Raw genomic sequence first — 18,464 nt, forward strand, 5'->3', positions numbered from 1 at the left:
GGATATCAGAGCTGTATTCTATATGTAACTATGCATATACCATATAAAAAACTCTTTCAAAAATTTCAGACATTCAGGAACTCCATATTTAACCTCTTTTTATTCCAGAAATTGTTTGTCTGACTTTGACATTGATAGTACTAGCAAAGTACTGTATTAGTACATCTCAAATGATAGATCAGGGGTGTCCAATTTCTTCCTCACAGTGGGCCAAAAGGAAGCGAATGTTGTGGGAGAACAAAGACATGCACGTACCATGACAAAGACAAAGGACAAAGACATGCACGTACCATGTACCCTATATCTAATGAGAATGGGCCATGTTTTATAAGACCAGATAACAATTCAGATGTGCCATATCTCCTCAAATACAGTGTGAACAGACGGTGCATTGCAGTCAATTCTATGAGGACTTGAGATAGAAATACCCCTACTGGCAGATCAAACAGAACAGATGGAACAAAGGTGGAGGGTGAAAAAAAAGCTTCGAGGGCCAACTTTAGCCCGCTGCATATACTACTCAGTGCGCTCAGACTTCTATTGTAAAAACCTTGAACTTGAACTATATGTGACACTAATTATTGTATTTGTTCATTTCACGATTATTTCAAACACAGTTACATCATACGCTCTGACCCGTTGGCACACATGCCTGATGAGCAGCAGATGCCAGGCGGGCAGCCGGGCGCCAAGAAGAGGCAGGAGTTCAGCCCCGACACGCGAGACGAGACCGACCTGTGAGAGAGAGAGAGACGCCATCGCTGGCCGCCTTCGCTGCTGATGCTGATGGTGTTTGTGGTGATGGTGATGGTGACGTTGGCGTTGTTGATGATGGTGATGGTGATGGTGGTGGTCACAGTCCTGCCTCTTGTCCTGTCCCTCCACACCCCACTTAGGTCTGTGTCTCCACAGTCCGCCACCACAGAGCCTTGTCCAACCCCCATTCAGCCGCTCTCTCCGCAGTCAGTCATGCACGCCATACCTCCATTCTTGATCACCTTCAGTGAGTTACTTCACAGCGAGCGAACACAGTCTGCTACTCCGCCTCCTCACTACTGCCCTCCCATTCAACTGGCCATGAGAGGTAAACATTCATAATCCACAACACGAGATCCACCTGCTCCCCCTAGTGGCTGAATCAGAGACTACATGTGCACTGCTAATGGAGAATACAGTAAGAGGAGAGGACAGGTGTTCCTTCAGTGTTGGTCAGAAACCCCATACAAATCCTCACATTACTGTGGGTACACACTGAAAGCAAGTAGACAGGAAGTCATTATTTATCTCAACAGAACAAAGTGAAATCCAAATTAAGCAAGTGTGTTAAGTACAGCAAGTGTGTACATACAGTCATCCATTTCCCTCAGAAAATACAAAACCACATAGGCATCAAACCATATTCCCTTCGCAACCACAGTTACACAACAGAGATCACATTCTATAGTATTCATACTCAACTACACACTTCTGTCACCGCACGCACGCACGCACGCACGCACGCACACACACATAGGCCCTAACAGACCTCTGGCAGTTACTGTTCAAAATGATGAAAAAAAAACACTTTCTACTAGCTTCATAAACCCCTTTAAGGAATCCTTTACAGGATCGAATTTACATGAGAAGGGCTCTAGAGAGACTGCAGTAAAAGAAGCCAGTGGATTGGAAGAAAGTGAAGGCCTCACTATTGTGATTTCAGACACTTAATGGAAAAGTGAGGATCCAATTACAGAAATGTAGAAAATTGCAGACAATGAAGGAAATCCAATTAAATGAAATCCAAGGAAATGAAAATTAGCTTCTCTCTATACAATTTCACAGATTTCCGTACCGTCCATTTTGTAAAGCACAAATCTTGAAAAAAGATGTCCTTCCTGTACTTTGCTAACTCTGAAATCATGTAGAAAAAAAACACCTGTAGTACAGTTTAAATGTCCAAAATTTCGTACCATTTATAAATTAAATTTGTTATTTATTGCCACTGGCTGTTATGAAGAGAGACTCCTGAAAGTAAGCAAACTGATCTCTTTGCTCATTGCTGGTCATAACCTAAAGAGCTGCTACATTGACTATCCAGCCAGCTATTCTTATGCATGTCGGTCAGATACATTTATTTAGTCTACAAAATAGTCGTTATTCTGGGGGGAAAAAGTCTACACTTTTTCGTGTTGATGCCCAACCCTATCGAAGAGAAAAAGATGCTGATAGATTCCCAGCAGCAGAAGAAAAACCCTGCCAGTGGTAACACGGTCACCACCAACGTGGCAAAGCTGAAAGCTGCAGAAAAAAACCCTGGCAGTTGTACTGTATTTTAACACAGTCTCCGATATGGCAGCCGGCATTGGTTTAGCTGTTCAGAAGAACCCTGGCAGTTGCAACACGGTCCCCAGTCTCCAGTCTCCAATATGGCAGCACTGGCTGGGTGGTGTAGAAGTCCTCTCAGACCATGCATGCCCAGTGATCCACACAGCCTGTGCACGGCCCGCGCCTCATTACCCGCTCCCCACAGAGACACACTGGGCTGCCCATTGGCTACGAAGTGGGCCCCAGTGGAGAGATGGAGGGAGGGGTGAGGCGGGGGTGGAGATGCGGAGAGAGAGATGGAGAGGCAGAGAGAACGAGAGATGAGAGGTGGAGAGAGATAAATAGATGGAAAGAGCAGCAGATAGATTAATAGAGAGAGTGAGGGGGAAAGAGGTAGATGAAGAAAGATGGAGAGAGAGAAATGGAGAGCTAATGAGAGAAAGAGGGATAGAAAGACAGATGGAAAGACAGACAGAGACAGACTGAAACCGAGAGTGATGGCTAGAGAATCACCTCCTCAATTCCTAGTTCCTACACAGATGGACCAACACCCCACCACCCCCACCCCTCAAACCAGCCTGTCTCTGCGCCTCTCCAATCATCAATGGACCAATTCCTCCCTTCCCCTCCCCTGTGGTGAATACCTGCTCAGCCCTGTCCTGTCCTGTCCCATCCTGCGCTCCTCTCCTCTGCTCTCATCAGCCTCATGGACTACAGGCCCCCTTGGAGTGGAGAGGACACTTTACTTACCTCATAAGTCCCACAGACTGAGGTGCCGTACTTTGTATTGGTAGGGATGTGAAAGAAAAAGACAGACAGCTTCTTTCTCTTGCTCCCTGTATCAGCAGGTAAAAGGGAACTTTTGAAGGGCAATGAAGGAGTGAATATCCTGATCTTTCCTAGCTATTTTTTCAACAAAAAAGAGTGAATTTGTGAAGTTGCAACGAAAAAAGTCGATGCTTTGGATCATATCATCTTTATGAAGTGCACTGATGTTGAACCGTGTAAATATGAATGTGTACAGTTGTGTAAATGCTTTCGGTATATCATGGGAAAAGTTTGATCAATGTTGATCAAATAACTAGCCATTTATTTATTTCAATGTCTATTGTATGCTTATGGTTTTATCCATTGTACATACTCATAAGATATGTTTGGTGATTTCTATGTATGATTTTTCCTTATTTAAATATCATATCAATGTTTCATTGTAAAACATGAAAGGCATTTTAAAAACTCTTGCACTAAGCTTTACCATTAAGAAAAAAAAATGAAACGAAGAATAGCATGACCCTTTAAAACAGAGCAAACATTGCATTTGAGAGGCTCAACTTTTAACACTGAACTTGGTTCCTTAAAATAATCTTGCCGTATATTCTACTACAATGACCCAATGCACAGACAGGCATTGGATGTGTTATTTCAACTGTTCAAAGACATACTGACATTGATACTGTACATTCATGGGCAAAGCTCTGTAGAGAATCATGCTAGACTTTGTACACGCTTTAAAGGCTCTGGAGTGACCACTAGCCTGCTAAACCGGTCTATCGTACTTCCCTTACATTATACTTAACTGGCACTTTTATACAAGTGACTTGAAGTTAGGGGCAATAGGTTAGAATCACGTGACGTTACAACATGGGAGTGATCTGGAGTGATGACGCCAACTGAGAGCTACATTTGAATTGTGGTTGCACAGCGTCATTATAGGCCCATTGACCCATCCCACCCATGTGACTTTCACAAATAAATTGCATATATCATAAGCAGATGTGAGCAGCTGGGTGAACACAAATCCAATCTATGTACACTTCAGCAGAGCCTACACACCCATAAAGAAAATATAGCCTACTGTGTCTCAGTACAGCAAAACAAGAACCTCTGAACTAATTTAAGTGTAGTACGAAGGACTGGTTTACCAGGCTATGTACGTGCTGTACATGATGATAATGTACAGTATTGTACATGGGAAAATGTAAGTGACTGAGGAACTTTTTTTTATGATAACAGTTCAGCAAAGACACATCATCTGATGTCTGGACTGGGGATGACTTGAATATCAGACTTTCTGACTCTGATTGAATGTGTATTTGTCTCTGTCATGCACATCACGATATCTTTGAGAGTGGCAATGCACAGGTCATGGTTTGTCCCCGTTTGGTTTATTTTACTTCATTTAGGTAGTTTTACAAGCCTTAAGTGCACAATTCCCCATTAAACTTAAACAAAACCTCTTATATAATAAAAACACTCTTCTATGCTAGCAAAAAAGAACTAATAAAAATGTCCCTCGCCAGATACAGAAGCAGACATCCCAGGTGTAGAAAGTAGATGTCCTGCCAGACATGGTTTCAACCCATTCAGTGATCAAGCTGAGCCCTTGGCAGAAATGGTACATGGCAGGACTTTTACTTTCTACTTTCCCCTTTGTCCACTTCTGGCCAGAGATAAGTGTATCCTACGTAGATTAGCTTTTCTCCCTGTGACATCAAATCTCTATTTTCAAGTGAAGCAGGTGTAAACGATCACTGATTTCAGGCAGAAAACAGTAGAGTGTACTATCGTTGCCACCCACCCATTGCCATGCACCTAATACCTGCTTCAAATGCATTGAATGGAAGATGTTTGATGTCAGGTGAACAAGGCCCATTGGGTGATTCGTATCTGCCATATCGGATGCTGCATGCTGTAGTGACTCGGTAGTGCCTGAGAGGGAGCCAGTGAGTAAACATAGATAAGATGTAGTAGTAATGGCAGCATGTGTCTAGGACAGACCAACAGCCAAGCATACAACAACAATAGCAACCTGAACCTCCTCCGCCACCTGACATTCTCTGGTAACACTTTATTTGATCGACTTAAGGGTGTCATGTAGCTATCGTAATAATGACATGATATATTATGTCTGGAACATTAAAAACACATTATTGATGTTTATGACTATTGTCATAATGTGTCATTTAGTTTTTGGAATGTCATGACACACAAACAATGTCAACTTGACATTCCAAAAATTGAATGACACATTGTAGCCACAGTTATAAACATCAATAATGTGTCATTAATCAAAAAAGACAGAAAGAAAAAAATCCTTGGTCCAGGCACACTAGTAGCGCTCTACCAACTCTTTTGCTGAATGTGTCATTAATGTTTGTGACATGTGTTATGCCATTCTTATGACTGCTACATGACACACACACGTATACCATGTCAAATAAAGTGTTACGCGTTCTCCTACAGCCATCCTACCCAGTGTGCCATTGGAGCATGCAGGACATTCTAGTGACATAGTGCCAAAGCATCAGCTGTGGCCTTTCCATGAGGGCTCTGAATCTCATTCTAAAGCTAAGCCATTCTTCTAGTGTCCTCACACTAAGGCCAGTACTCAACTTTAAAAAAGAAAAGAAAGAAAGATAAAAAAAAAGAAAAAAACAACAACTCACCAGTGTTGCTCCTCCTGTACCATTTGTCATTAAGGATATGCACCTAAAGCATGTTGTTGAGGTATCCTATAGCTTGCTTTTTTTGTTGTACAATTCTGTATCATAATCCCAAGAAGGTGATATTACGCATCACTGTTTTGTTTTTGTTTTTTGTTTTTTTGGAAGTACCTTGTGAGCCTATGAGTAGAAATTGTTAACATGGACCTTGCATGTCCATTTTATTGCCAAAATGATCAAATCTCTTACATTTGTAATGATGACCCTATTTATGTTGTTTACTTGTTTATTTTGTTTGCATTTTTAAAAGATCAGACAATTGTGTCAAAGTTTATTTTGTACAATTTCTTATCAGAAGTATGTGTTCTTCTGACATGTGAGACAGATTTAATAAATGCTGCATGCAGCTTAAACTCTGTGTGTGTGTGTGTGTGTGTGTCTGTGTCTGTGTGTGTGTGTGTGTGTGTGTGTGTGTGTGTGTGTGTGTGTGTGTGTGTGTGTGTGTGTGTGTGTGTGTGTTTGTGTGTGTCTGTGTGTGTCTGTCTGTCTGTCTGTCTGTCTGTCTGTCTGTCTGTCTGTGTCTGTGCACAGTGCACATTTGAGTTTCATTACAAGCATAAAACAAAAACAGAAAACAGTACATGTATGGGACTTGCAGTGTGCTGCCATTACTTGTCATAAAGCTCATCAACCTACATTGTACTTTCTCAAGTATATTCAACCACTGGGCTAAATACTCATTTACAATCAACATAAATTTACAATCATAATCACAAGTGTTGAACGATGATTTGGGAAGAAAGTATCAGTTCCCTCTGTGCTAAATGTTCATTTTTAATCACCATAAAATTCCAAAGACCACTATGCTATAAGTCAGGGGTGTCAAACTCAAATTGACAGAGGGCCAAAATCAAAAGCTGGAGCGAAGTCGCGGACCAAACTCAATATATATATATATTTTTTTTTTAACAAAAATGGACTAAAATTGCTCATGTTTAAATTCAACCAAATAGTTCAAATGTGCCTGCACATATTCTGTTGAATTTGAGTGTGAGCTGCAATGGCCTGGGCCCACTCATATTCCTGTGATATAAGCATTTTCATGTTCAACTCTTAATAAACTACACAGTTGTGGTGTATGTGGGCCAGCTGTATTACACATTTGAAATGATCTTGCGGGTCAAAAAAATGGCTCCGCGGGCCAAATTTGGCCCCCAGGCCTGAGTTTGACATCCCTGCTACAGTATATCACGAAAGTGAATACACCCCTCACAGTTTTGCAGAGTTTTGAGTATATATTTTCATAGGAAAGCATTACAGAAATGTAACTTTGACACAATGATTAGTGACCTTTTAACAACATATTTAACCGCTTAAATTTCTTGTTCACTCAGAAAAAAACAAAATACAGCCATTAATGTTTGAACATTACAAAAGTGTACAAAAGTGAGTACACCCCAGATTAAAATCCGGTAGAGAAGGGGCTATTTTGGCTCGAATCGTCTCGAAACGAAAAGGGATGACAAGGGAGGTCATCAGTGTGCGTTTCAACCTTTCTTTGCATTGAACTTTTAAATTTTGAGTCTGCATCTGGCTTAAATAGATTGGTGTGAGATTTGAATACAATCCTATGGAGAATATCATGATCTGCTTCAGTAGTCACAGTGCATGTTGACATGCATGTTTCTTTTAGGTGTATTTCAGATTGCCAATGTTGACAGCATTCATGCATCCCCAAACCATGTCAGTCCCACTACCATGCTTGTCTTATGAGAGGATAAACTTTTTTGTAAAACTCACTTGTTTACCACCACACATGCTTGACACCATCTAAAGCAAATTTGTTTATCTTGGTCTCTTCAGACCACACGACATGGTTCCAGTGATCCATATCCTTGGTCTGTTCATCTCTCTTGAGACCAAGATAAACAAATTTGCTTTAGATAGTGTCAAGCATGTGTGGTGGTAAACAAGTGAGTTTTACAAAAAAGGTGTATCCTCTCATAAGCCAAGCATGGTAGTGGGACTGACATGGTTTGGGGATGCATGAATGCTGTCAACATTGGCAATCTGAAATACACCTAAAAGAAACATACATGTCAACATGCACTGTGACTACTGAAGCAGATCATGATATTCTCCATGATATTCTCTCTATTTAAGCCAGATGCAGACTCAAAATGTAAAAGTTCAATGCAAAGAAAGGTTGAAACGCACACTGATGACCACCCTTTTAATGCCTTTTAATTTCGAGACGATTCGAGCCAACACAGCCCCTTCTCTACTGGATTTTAATCTGGGGAGTACTCACTTTTGTGAGTACATGTTCAAACATTAATGACTGTATTTTGTTTTTTTCTGAGTGAACAAGAAATTTAAGCGGTTACATATGTTGTTAAAAGGTCACTAATCATTGTGTCAAAGTTACATTTCTGTAATGCTTTCCTGTGAAAAGATATACTCAAAAATCTGCAAAACTGTGAGGGGTGTATTCACTTTCGTGATATACTGTATAAGTGTTGAGCTATGATTGGTGAAGAAAATCTTTCTACCATCTATTGTTTCTTTGTATTCCTTCATTCTAATTCTAGTTTGCGCCTATTTAGGTGACTCTACCTCCTCCTCTCTCTGGTCCAGTGCCATCTGTTCCCCACCACTTCATAAAATATCATTTCTTTCTTCACTGTACAGCCATTGGGCGAAACACTCATACAATCAACACACAATTGAAATCACTATTTCGATCACTATTTCAATTGTTGAAATCTGATCAATACTAAGAAATACTAAAGAACTAAATCAATACTAAAGGCTTTTTAACTTTAGAAAGGAGTGCCTCAAATAGTGTTTTTATTTTTTCCTGGCATTAAGAAAATATTACTTCTTTCTATGAACTACTGTTTCTTTCTATTACTTCGCTCTAGTTCCAGTTTGCGTCGGTTCAGGTGGCTCTGCCTCCAGCGTTCTCTGGTCCAGCGTCCTCTGTTCTCCGCCACCTCGTGCAGCAGGTTGATGAAGACGTACTCGTTATTCTGCAGCAGGTCTTCGTCCTCAGGGGAGCGCGCTTTAGGACCAGCAGGAGGGATCTCTGTCGTGCCTCTGCTCTTGGAACCCCTCTGTGAGCCCTCTTCTTGTTGACTGGCTGCATGGGATACCCTGGATGCACGTTTTGATTGGCTCCTTCCAACTCCTTTCCCTTTTTTCGTGGCTGCCACCTCCTCCTCTGAGGACATGGATGTCTCCTGCTCTGCTTTCCCTGCTTTGCTGTCCATTTCAAGCTTTGTGTAGTCAATGCCTTCAGCAATATCTTCAATCCCTGTGTCAGTGACACATTCAGTCATAGCCTCTATTCCTGTGCCATTGACACCTTCACCCATATCTTCCACCCCTGTATCATTGACCCCTTCAGCCATACCGGCAATCTCTGTGCCTAAAGTGACACCTAAAGTCATACCCTCAATCCCAGAGTCATTGACATCTTCAATCATACCTGTGTTGGCTTCATCAAGGCTTAGCATGTTCCAAACGGATTGATCAGTATCCATCATATCTGTTTGAATGCCAATCTCCTGTCTTTCATCACTGTTAAAACCTGTACTAGTCTGAAACCCTACTGTGCTCTTCAGGCCCATTGCCACTCTGTCATAGCTGCCTGTGCCCTCGTCTGTCTCAATACTCAGTGTGTTCTGTAGGGCCATTGCCAGTCTCTCATAACTGTCACCGTCACCAACGTGACTTTGAAATCTCTGTGAGCTCTCTAGGGACAGATCATGCTCGGCCTCAGGTTCTAAATCTATCACTTGATGACCGATATCTGACAGGGTGCCATCATGCTCCCATGTTTCTTGATCTAAGCCTAAAGGACCAGCATCATCATCTGGTAGGCTGCCATCACCTGTCAGTTTGTCTTTATGAAGGCTAGATGGATCGGCCTCATCATGCTCAACATCAACAGAAGTTTCCTCACCTTGTCCTGCTCTGTCTGAGTCAGCTGTGTCCAGTAGCATCTGCACTGTGAGGGAGTCGAGGACCGGGCTTTGACTGCCACCTGGTGGTGAAAGGTCTGACTGCAAGTTCAGGTTTACATCAGGAGCCGTTTGCTTTGCAAGCCTCAACTCATACTGAAGGTTCTGGAAATAAGCCACATCAACAACATCCTCTTCTCTTGCCTTCTCTCTCGCCCACAGAAACGCTGCAGGCGGCCAAGTTTTCACACTGGGAATTTTTCTCTGCGCTGTGTCAGCGTGGGGAGCTTTACCTGTTTTGTCATTGCCGCTGAGGTCACCACCACCTTCTGGGGATGGCAGAGCTCCAATGGAGAGATAAGGCAAGTCATCTGTTGTGCTTTCTCCAAAATCAAGCTGTCTTTCGCCGCCACCTTGTGGAACTCTGGGGCCGTGCTCATCTGTTTGTTCTTGTTCAGTTCCATTCAGCCTGATGATCGCTGCCCGCCGCTCTCCATCTTCCAGGCTGGTTCCGTCCGAGGCCTTCTGAAGAGCTCCCTTCCAGGCTTCATCGTCCGCTGGTGTGGTTTGTGCCTTGGTGAAAACCTCTGCCCTGCACATCACAGGACCTGCCGACCTGGCTCTGGATTTGTGTTGGCCTGAGGCACAGATGATGGTCTCCAGGTCAGAGTCCTTCTTCTGTGCAAAATGGGTCTGGTGTGAGGGCTGTGAGGCTGCACATTTTGCTCGTCCATGTGGTGCAACGCGTTTCCGTTTCCGTTTTCGATGGTAGAGAAATGACAGCACACCGATGATAAATGCCAGGATGCACAAAAGCACTGAAACAAAAGAACAGAACAGGACAGAAAAAGAGAAAACATATGTCATGCGTTCTCCACATTTCCCAGCTTCAAGTACTACAAACATAAAAATGAATAAATATTTTATTTGAAAACTGGTTAGCACTTACCAATCAAAGAAACAAGAGCTTCAAGGCTGAGAACATGGTCTGTGGATGGTCCACCCACGTGTGTGGGGGATTGCCCAGTCCCTTTAGTTACGGACACCGCAGTGATGGTGAGAGAGGTGAGAGTAGTGTCAGGCACTAGAGTTGGGTGGTATGGCAAAAAATGTTGAGATATTTTTTCTTCATGTTGACAATACTGACTTTTAGAATAATAAAGTATAGATCTTCAAATCAACAAGGTCTACTGACAGAATTGTGCATTTTTTCCCCGGAATATGCAGTACTTTTGAGGACTAGAGGGGAGTGACCTCTCCATCAGATAATTTATTTCCTTAAGACTGCACAGGCAGACTGCATAATGGGAATAAAAAAAAAAATATATACTTGGAATAAATAAATAAATAATGTATTCAGATGGGAGACTAAGTCTGCCTCCGCCATCACACACAAACACACACACACACACACACACACACACACACACACACACACACACACACACACACACACACACACACACACACACACACACACACACACACACACACACACACACACACACTAGAATGCACAGATAACAGAGATGATAAATGATAACTTTTTGAAAAACAAAAACTATGATTAGTCATGTGCTTGATCAGTGTGAATTGCCAAGCCTTACCAGGTACCCCAGTGGTGGTAGGAGAGGGGGAAGGACAGGTCACACTCAACACAGGCGTCCCTTTTAAGGAAGCTGGAGTATTGCATGTCACAGCCCTCTCATTCTCAAGGCGAGATGCATTGCGCAACTCTACAAACATAAGATATTCAGCAATACAAGAAGATTGAACAGTCTTTTCTTTTGCATTAGTAAAATATTATTTATTAGTTCAGATGTTCACATTAGCTGTAATTGATTTAAAAGACCAGATGTGGTCCAGCTCCTGTCTGTCATTATCTAAAGTGGCTACAGGTGGGACGTGTTGACAGACTATCCATTCTAGATCTTAAGAAAACACTTCAACTGACCTTCCAGGGTGATAACGGAGTTCTCAAAGGCTCTGCTTCCACAGGTGCAGTTGAAAGGGTTCCCGTACAGGTGTATTTTTGCTTTTTTCAGTGGCTCAAACAGTTCTGCCTTCACATGAGTCAGAGAATTGCCAGACAAATCCAGCATTTCTAAAGACAGACCCATGCTGCTGAAGCTCCCCAAGTCGATGCTGTGGATCTCATTTCCTTTCATGTTGAGATGCGCCAGGCTGGAGAAATTGGCCAGGTCAGGTGTGTTTATGGAACGGATGGAGTTGCGAGATAGAACTAACTGCTTCAGCACCTGGGGTTGGCTTAGCCAGGCAGAGGTCACAGATGTCAAAGAGTTGTCACTCAGCTCTAGATCCGTAAGGTTCTGGAATTTGCTCAGAGCTCCTGGCAAGATGTCAGACGTTTTAGTCGAACTCAGGCTTAGATTAGTCACAGATCTCAGGTTGTCACTTGTGAAGACTGTAGAGTTGAGCGCTCCCACGCTTGTGCCCAAAATAAGAATGGATTTCAAATTCTCTGGAAAGCCTTGAATAGAAAAAGAATTGTACATGACATAACACTGTACTGACAATCAATGACAAACTTTTGCCTACAGCATAGAAAGCGTATTGCTGCAGGCCTGTGGTGTGACATTTGTGGTGTGAACAACGCAGATGCCATTTACCTGTTGGTGATAGCACGTTTTTTTTTTAAAGAATGTAATATCTACAAAATAACACGTTTTCATTGTATCGGCTGTTATCGCCCAATGTGTTGGTTATTATTATTACTGAAACTTGTCAAACAATGAGATCATACTGTATCTAGTTTATATTTCTGCTTTTACATCATATTAATTTCTGAACTGCATTTACAGAAAAAAGCCATAAAAAAATAGCATAATCATTTCTTTTTTTGCTGCACCAACTAAAAAGAATGGGTCACACCCAATGGTTATGTACATTACAACTTATGCTTGAGGACACTAGAGGGAAAAAGTTACAATTTATTTTGCTGCCCGTTTACATTAATTGGGTACAGTGTAACAAGGTATGTAATAACTTGTACCATGTAAGTGCATTGTACCTTAGGGCTAGGTACTGGAGTTGGAGTGAGTACACAACATTATATGTTGATGTATGTAGTCACACTTAAAAGAAAAGACTTTGCTGTCACCAAAACGACTTACTTGGTGGTATGCCGGCACAGACATATGCGCCATTGACCTCTCGACACTGACACCATGCCAGCTTTATACCGACAGCCATCAGCAGAACACCATAGACAACTGTAAACATGACGAGAAATCAGCAATCTTATCCAACACCCCTGTTTTCCCTACATGACCTCAGCGTGACCTTTGCTTACCCAACATGGTGATGAGCAGGATTCAGAACTTCCCAGCAGCTACAGATGAGAGGAGTGTGTTGGGATTGATCCGTGTCCCCGAAATATCTTTCAGATTCTTCAGAGCTCTTAACCCTCTCTGGGCACCCCTGTGCATTCCACCTGAAACTCACCACCCGCTGAGAATGTTATCACTGGTTGTCCGGACACGTTTTGTCGTGAGTTCTATCGTCATGGATACAGCAGCAGCCTCCACTGAAGTGAAGGTGGATGGTGTTCCAGTTGGTCAATGAAGAGCATGACAACACCAAGCCCTGCAGGCCCTCACCACCAGATATGGGCTTTGCATTAACAAGAGCTAGAATGTGAAATGACATCCAATTCATCAAGCTATTATTTATTATTAGATCATTCTTAGCCGGGGAGCAGTAATGAATGAAAGATTGATTCCATTGGTGTTGACATCTGTTCTCTTTTACGAATGCAAAGATGATAAATACCACATCGTAAATGTAGGTAAAGGTAGGCCTATGCAAATAGTAACGCAACAAAATAAGCTGAAAGCTGCAAATAAGCATGAATGGCAACCTAAAAGCATGCAAAGAAAAAAAGCAAATAAAAAGGTGAAAATGGTTTTACTGATGACCATTTATTGATTTTTCAGTGCCTCTTTTTTGAAAATAAATAAGTGGTATGATAAAGGGAAAAAAAAACTTTAAAATGAGGAAGCATGAAAAGCACAGTATTAAAAATGGTGATGAATTCCAATACAATCTTTTAGTGAGTATAAAACAAGTAATATACAAAAACTCCTATTTAAAAAGTAAACAAAATGCAGCAACACATCTGAAATCAAGTCTCTTCTAAAGCATTTTTGGAACCAGTAGTTTGAGCCCGTAACGTAGAGGGCCTTCAGCTAGCTGTTGTCAGTACTACGTCCTATCTAGTGTTTGGTTTTGTTAGGAACCGATCTAAGTGTTAGATTTATCAAAAAACCAACAACTTCTGCTATTTTTGTGGCATTTCTTCCGTCCCGGTGCAGAAATTGTGACAGTACGAGAACTATTTGGGAGAACCATATGTTTGCAAAAATGGCAAAAAACAACAAAACGAAACAAACAAAAATAGTTTTAACAGATTCAAAGTGTGTCATGTTCCGTATATGTGGATGAGTGTCTTAACCTGTTTTGGTACTACTCCAGCAAACACAGACAGACTGAACAGACCATCTATAGTTCAGTACCTATACAGTACACCTAAAGTCTCCAAATCGTTTTGACACAGTCCTAAATAATAGGTTATGAGCTTGCAGTATAAACTCCCTCATGTAACTTTGCCAGCGTGTCTATAAAGTGCTTGTGCGACACTTCTGTTTGATCGAGGCCGGCATGTGGCTTCTACAAAGCAAAGGAAAACAAAACAAACAAACAAAAACAATAAAAAATAAACGAACAAACAAAAATAATAGATGCAGCAGTAATTGACATAATTGCGGAATGTTCTAACGTGCTAGGAAATAACTTCACAACAATGGCAAAGTTAAAAGTATTACGAATATATTGGGTACTGTCATTCAGATTGATAGCCACATACTCCTTTGTAATAGAGCATGCTGCCCTTTCAAGACAGGAGGGAGAGATGGGCAGAGAGGGAGACAGAGAGAGAGAGGGGGAGAGATAGTCTGAGAGAGGGACGGGGACCGTGGAGGGAGTGGGAGGGAGAGAGAAGGAGGAGAGGAAGAGAGGAGTAGAGGAGGAGCAGAGAAAGAGCTTTGACATTACTTCTGCTTACATTGCATGATAAAAGCACTAGGACATGATGATGGAGTGCACCATTATACAGGACAGAGTCCAGTGAAATAACACTAATGTCTATCTAACATCAGATCCAACCCAAGGAAATACAAACCCAGAAAAACAAACAAACAAACCAACAAACAAATAAACAGACAAACAGACAGCATCTGACATTTGTACCAAGGCCTATTGTCGGAGCCTAGAAAGAGCTTTATACAGCTGTGCTACGGCTGACAAGCTTCTTAAAGCACTGGATAAATAAGAGAAGAGAAGAGAAGAGAAGAGAAGAGAAGAGAAGAGAAGAGAAGAGAAGAGAAGAGAAGAGAAGAGCGTCACCAGGAGGAGGGCCAACGGACTGATGCCTGGACTCACCCAGGACTAATTCAAGCAGCATGTATTCAAGAGAGAGAGAGAGAGAGAGAGAGAGAGAGAGAGAGAGAGAGAGAGAGAGAGAGAGAAAGAGAGAAAAGCAGAGATAGAGAAAGAAAGGCAGACAGACAGAGAGAGAGAGAGAGAGAGAGAGAGAGAGAGAGAGAGAGAGAGAAAGAGAGAAAAGCAGAGATAGAGAAAGAAAGGCAGACAGACAGATATAGAGTGAGAGAGAGTATGAGAGACACAGAGAGAGAGAGAGAGAGAGAGAGAAGCTGAAAGATGGAGAAAGAAAGGCAAACAGACAGATTTAGAAAGAGAAAGATAGTGAAGCCAGTCGCCAAACCATATTGTTTTCTTCTTTCTTGACGAGTAAAGGATTATGAGTGTTGCAGCCCCACCGCCCCCTGGAAGATCTATCTATCCTGTAGCAGACAAGTCCAGGTGGAAAAGAGCAGTCACTTTTTTTGTTTTGTTTTGTCGTTTTCAGTGTTTTGTCTGCATTACTGTACAGTGAAGAGACAAATCCACAGTTTGCTTTCCTATAGGGAGGCAAGAGCGGAGCAGGTCCATAGTGTCTCTGTTTGGTTGCCCCATCTCCACTGTCCCCATGTTAGTGTGTGTGTGTGTGTCTGCAGTGGGCGTCCGCAGGGGCACGGAGGGGGGTCAGAGCGTGGCCAAGACCAAACACACATTAGTGCCGAAAACAATAAATACTTCAAGTAACGAGGAATCTACTGACGTGGACAGAGGGGAAAAGATTTAGCTAAAACTCTGTGACCATCTGTGGCCACAAAAGAAAAAAAAAAACATGATCACCACCTCCATGGCATGCAAGCCAATCAGCTGCAGCAGACAAAATAATAAAAATAAACCGAAAAATAACAAAAACAAATATAACCCTTTATAATATAGCCAGTAGGTGCAGACATTCTCACAAGCATCAACAAACAAACATCATCATCATCATCATCATCATCATCATCATTCTTGTCCCCTCTCAACCGTCAACAGTATGCGAGGAACAATTCTAGGAGTTCAGTCCATTCTGGTTCCGGTCCGGTTCTGGGCCCGGGGTTTCATTTGGCGGCCCGCTTGGTTCCCCCTGCCCCGCCGCCGCCTCTCTTGACCTGCCACAGGTGGTTGTGGATGGTCAGGGCGTCCACGCTGACCGACACGGTCTTGGCGGGGATGACGGTGAACTGCTTACGGTCCGAGCTGTACTTGTACAGCTTGTCGATCATCTTCTTGCTGATGCTCTTGGGGCCCGTGCCCGTCAGCTTCTGGATCTCCTCCGTGTCGGGGAAGTAGGAGTAGAGCGCCCGGAACTGGCAGCCGCCGTCCCGGAACAGGATCATCAGGTGGTTGGACTCACACTTCTCCAACTCCTGCAGGAGGAGGAGAGGAGGAGGAGGGGAGAGAGGAGAGGAGAGGAGAGGAGAGGAGAGGAGAGGAGAGGAGAGGAGAGGAGGAGGAGGAAGTGGGGGAGAGAGGAGCGGAGGGGGAGGAGGAGTATCGGGGGAAGAGGAGGAGTAAGAAGAGGAAGGGAAGAGGGAGAGAGGGAGAGGAGGAGGAAGGAGGAGAGGAATAACAGGAGTATGAGGATGGCCAAGATGGACATGGAGGTGGGAGGCCATGAGAAAGGGAGAGAAGACTGGTCAGCTGAATGCATTATGGTTTGATTTCAAAAGCCAAAGCAAAGGTCTATTTGAACAGTGGATTTCATACACGGGGCACAAGTGCAATGTGTTGTTAAAAACCAAATGTAAACAAAAAAACACCTCTTTTGAGATAACAAACAAATAATTTGTAGGTGAATGTGTACTGTAATGAAACTGTTTCAGTAATTAAAAGCAGAGCATAGCTAATCCACAAAGTTGTGTCACTGCACACATTACAATGGAGGTCAGAGAACTTCTTCACATTCAGTGTATGCGTGTGCAACTCCATGTGACCTCTTGCATTTCAAAAAGAGCAAATACTAAATTGTTTATTGGGCAATGGCACCGTGAGGCACCTGTAACATTTAGCTTTACTTTAGATAACCCTCTCACCTCCAGAATAGAGTTCTTGTGTGGTTCGTTGACCTTTCCGGCCAAACAGCAGTGGGCGATAGCGTTGTGAATAATTGGCTTGTTGGACTTCGAACTTGGTTCTTTGAAGAGTTTTGGGCCTGTTACAAGAGGAAAGATTGAGAGAGAGAGAGAGAGAGAGAGAGAGAGAGAGAGAGAGAGAGAGAGAGAGAGAGAGAGAGAGAGAGAGAGAGAGAGAGAGAGAGAGAGAGAGAGAGAGAGTGTTACCAGAAACCAGACCTCAGCCAAAAGTTCACCAGTCCATCACAACAAGGTCAACAGGAGAAGTTGATTTCTACTAAGCCAGAGGCGGGGAAACTCAGGCCCGGGGGCCACATGCGGCCCACTGAGCCCTTTCATGTGGCCCGCCAAGCTTTTACAAGGAAGAATACAAATACAAATTCATATAGTCCAACAACATTCTTAAAATGTCTTCCTAAAACAGGGGTCTTGTGAATTTAAGATTAATCAAGTGTATAGGCTGCATCTAAATACTTTTCATTAAAATGTGCAGGAATGGCATAGCTGACAAGTTACGTTATCGTACACCATTTCTTATTAACATATGATATGGGCAAGTTGCCTGTGACATCTGGCCCTTCGGTCAATATTCTAAACCCAATGTGGCCCCTGCTCACCCCACTAAAATCTTTCCACCCAGATGACCTCAAAAGCATTGTGGGTAATCAGTTAGCAACTTAGCTGGTTGTAATGCAACTTCTCATTGGCAACCAATTAAATAGCTAAGAGTTAGCAACAACACTGTCAAAACGCACCTCTAGATGAATGACCATCTTTACACAGACACACAAACGGGTCAGCACAGTAAGGTCAGAGGCCAGCTGCGTTGTTTGTTTAGCCCTTACCTGTGTACTCAGCCATGGACGTGGAGGTGATGGAGGAGGCAGTGGAGCCATTGTCCCAGTCCCTCTCTGTGGCGCGACTGGAGTTTCGACTGAGGCCTGGGAAGGAGTCCACTGACTCACCTCTGCAGGGGACACAATACACAACACAAAGCAAACGGTTAGTACAATACACCAGCCTTACAAAACATTTTCTTAGTCACTATGTCAGCAGTTGTCAATAGCCTCATTGACATGGGACATTTAATTCCGCATAACACGTTCATCATGTAAACACATGATGAAACGAAAGTGCAATGTAAGCTCCACAGAACTATTGAATTCTGAATGAAAAACATGTAAACATGGAAAATGTAATAA

At 42.7% G+C, this 18,464-nt stretch overlaps 3 protein-coding genes across 5 annotated transcripts in view; 1 reads left to right on the top strand and 2 right to left on the bottom strand.

Moving 5' to 3' along the window:
• Positions 1–2,831, top strand: part of kcnt1b (potassium sodium-activated channel subfamily T member 1b) — a 96,523-nt gene extending 93,692 nt beyond the window's left edge. The window contains exon 31 of the mRNA XM_063193587.1: positions 618–2,831. Within this exon, the coding sequence (XP_063049657.1) occupies positions 618–741 (124 nt within the window). The 3' untranslated portion in view covers positions 742–2,831. The remainder of the gene's footprint in view (positions 1–617) is intronic.
• On the bottom strand, positions 1,037–13,032 carry LOC134444198 (uncharacterized). Its single transcript, XM_063193588.1, has 6 exons — positions 13,026–13,032; positions 11,667–12,203; positions 11,320–11,448; positions 10,662–10,796; positions 8,662–10,530; positions 1,037–1,071 (listed from the first exon to the last, which is right to left on the bottom strand). Exons 1-6 carry the CDS (start codon positions 13,030–13,032, stop codon positions 1,037–1,039), a joined length of 2,712 nt encoding a protein of 903 aa, XP_063049658.1.
• Positions 13,033–13,634: 602 nt separating this feature from the next.
• The window catches only part of camsap1b (calmodulin regulated spectrin-associated protein 1b), a 44,385-nt gene continuing 39,555 nt past the window's right edge, over positions 13,635–18,464 (bottom strand). For all 3 annotated transcript variants that reach the window (XM_063195032.1, XM_063195030.1, XM_063195031.1), the window contains 3 exons: positions 18,108–18,229; positions 17,224–17,342; positions 13,635–16,557 (listed from right to left, as the gene is read on the bottom strand). In XM_063195032.1, the coding sequence (XP_063051102.1) occupies positions 16,249–16,557; positions 17,224–17,342; positions 18,108–18,229 (550 nt within the window). In that variant the 3' untranslated portion in view covers positions 13,635–16,248. The remainder of the gene's footprint in view (positions 16,558–17,223; positions 17,343–18,107; positions 18,230–18,464) is intronic.

Source organism: Engraulis encrasicolus, chromosome 3 (assembly GCF_034702125.1).
Source record: "Engraulis encrasicolus isolate BLACKSEA-1 chromosome 3, IST_EnEncr_1.0, whole genome shotgun sequence".
In the NCBI taxonomy this organism is placed as follows: Eukaryota; Metazoa; Chordata; class Actinopteri; order Clupeiformes; family Engraulidae; genus Engraulis; species Engraulis encrasicolus.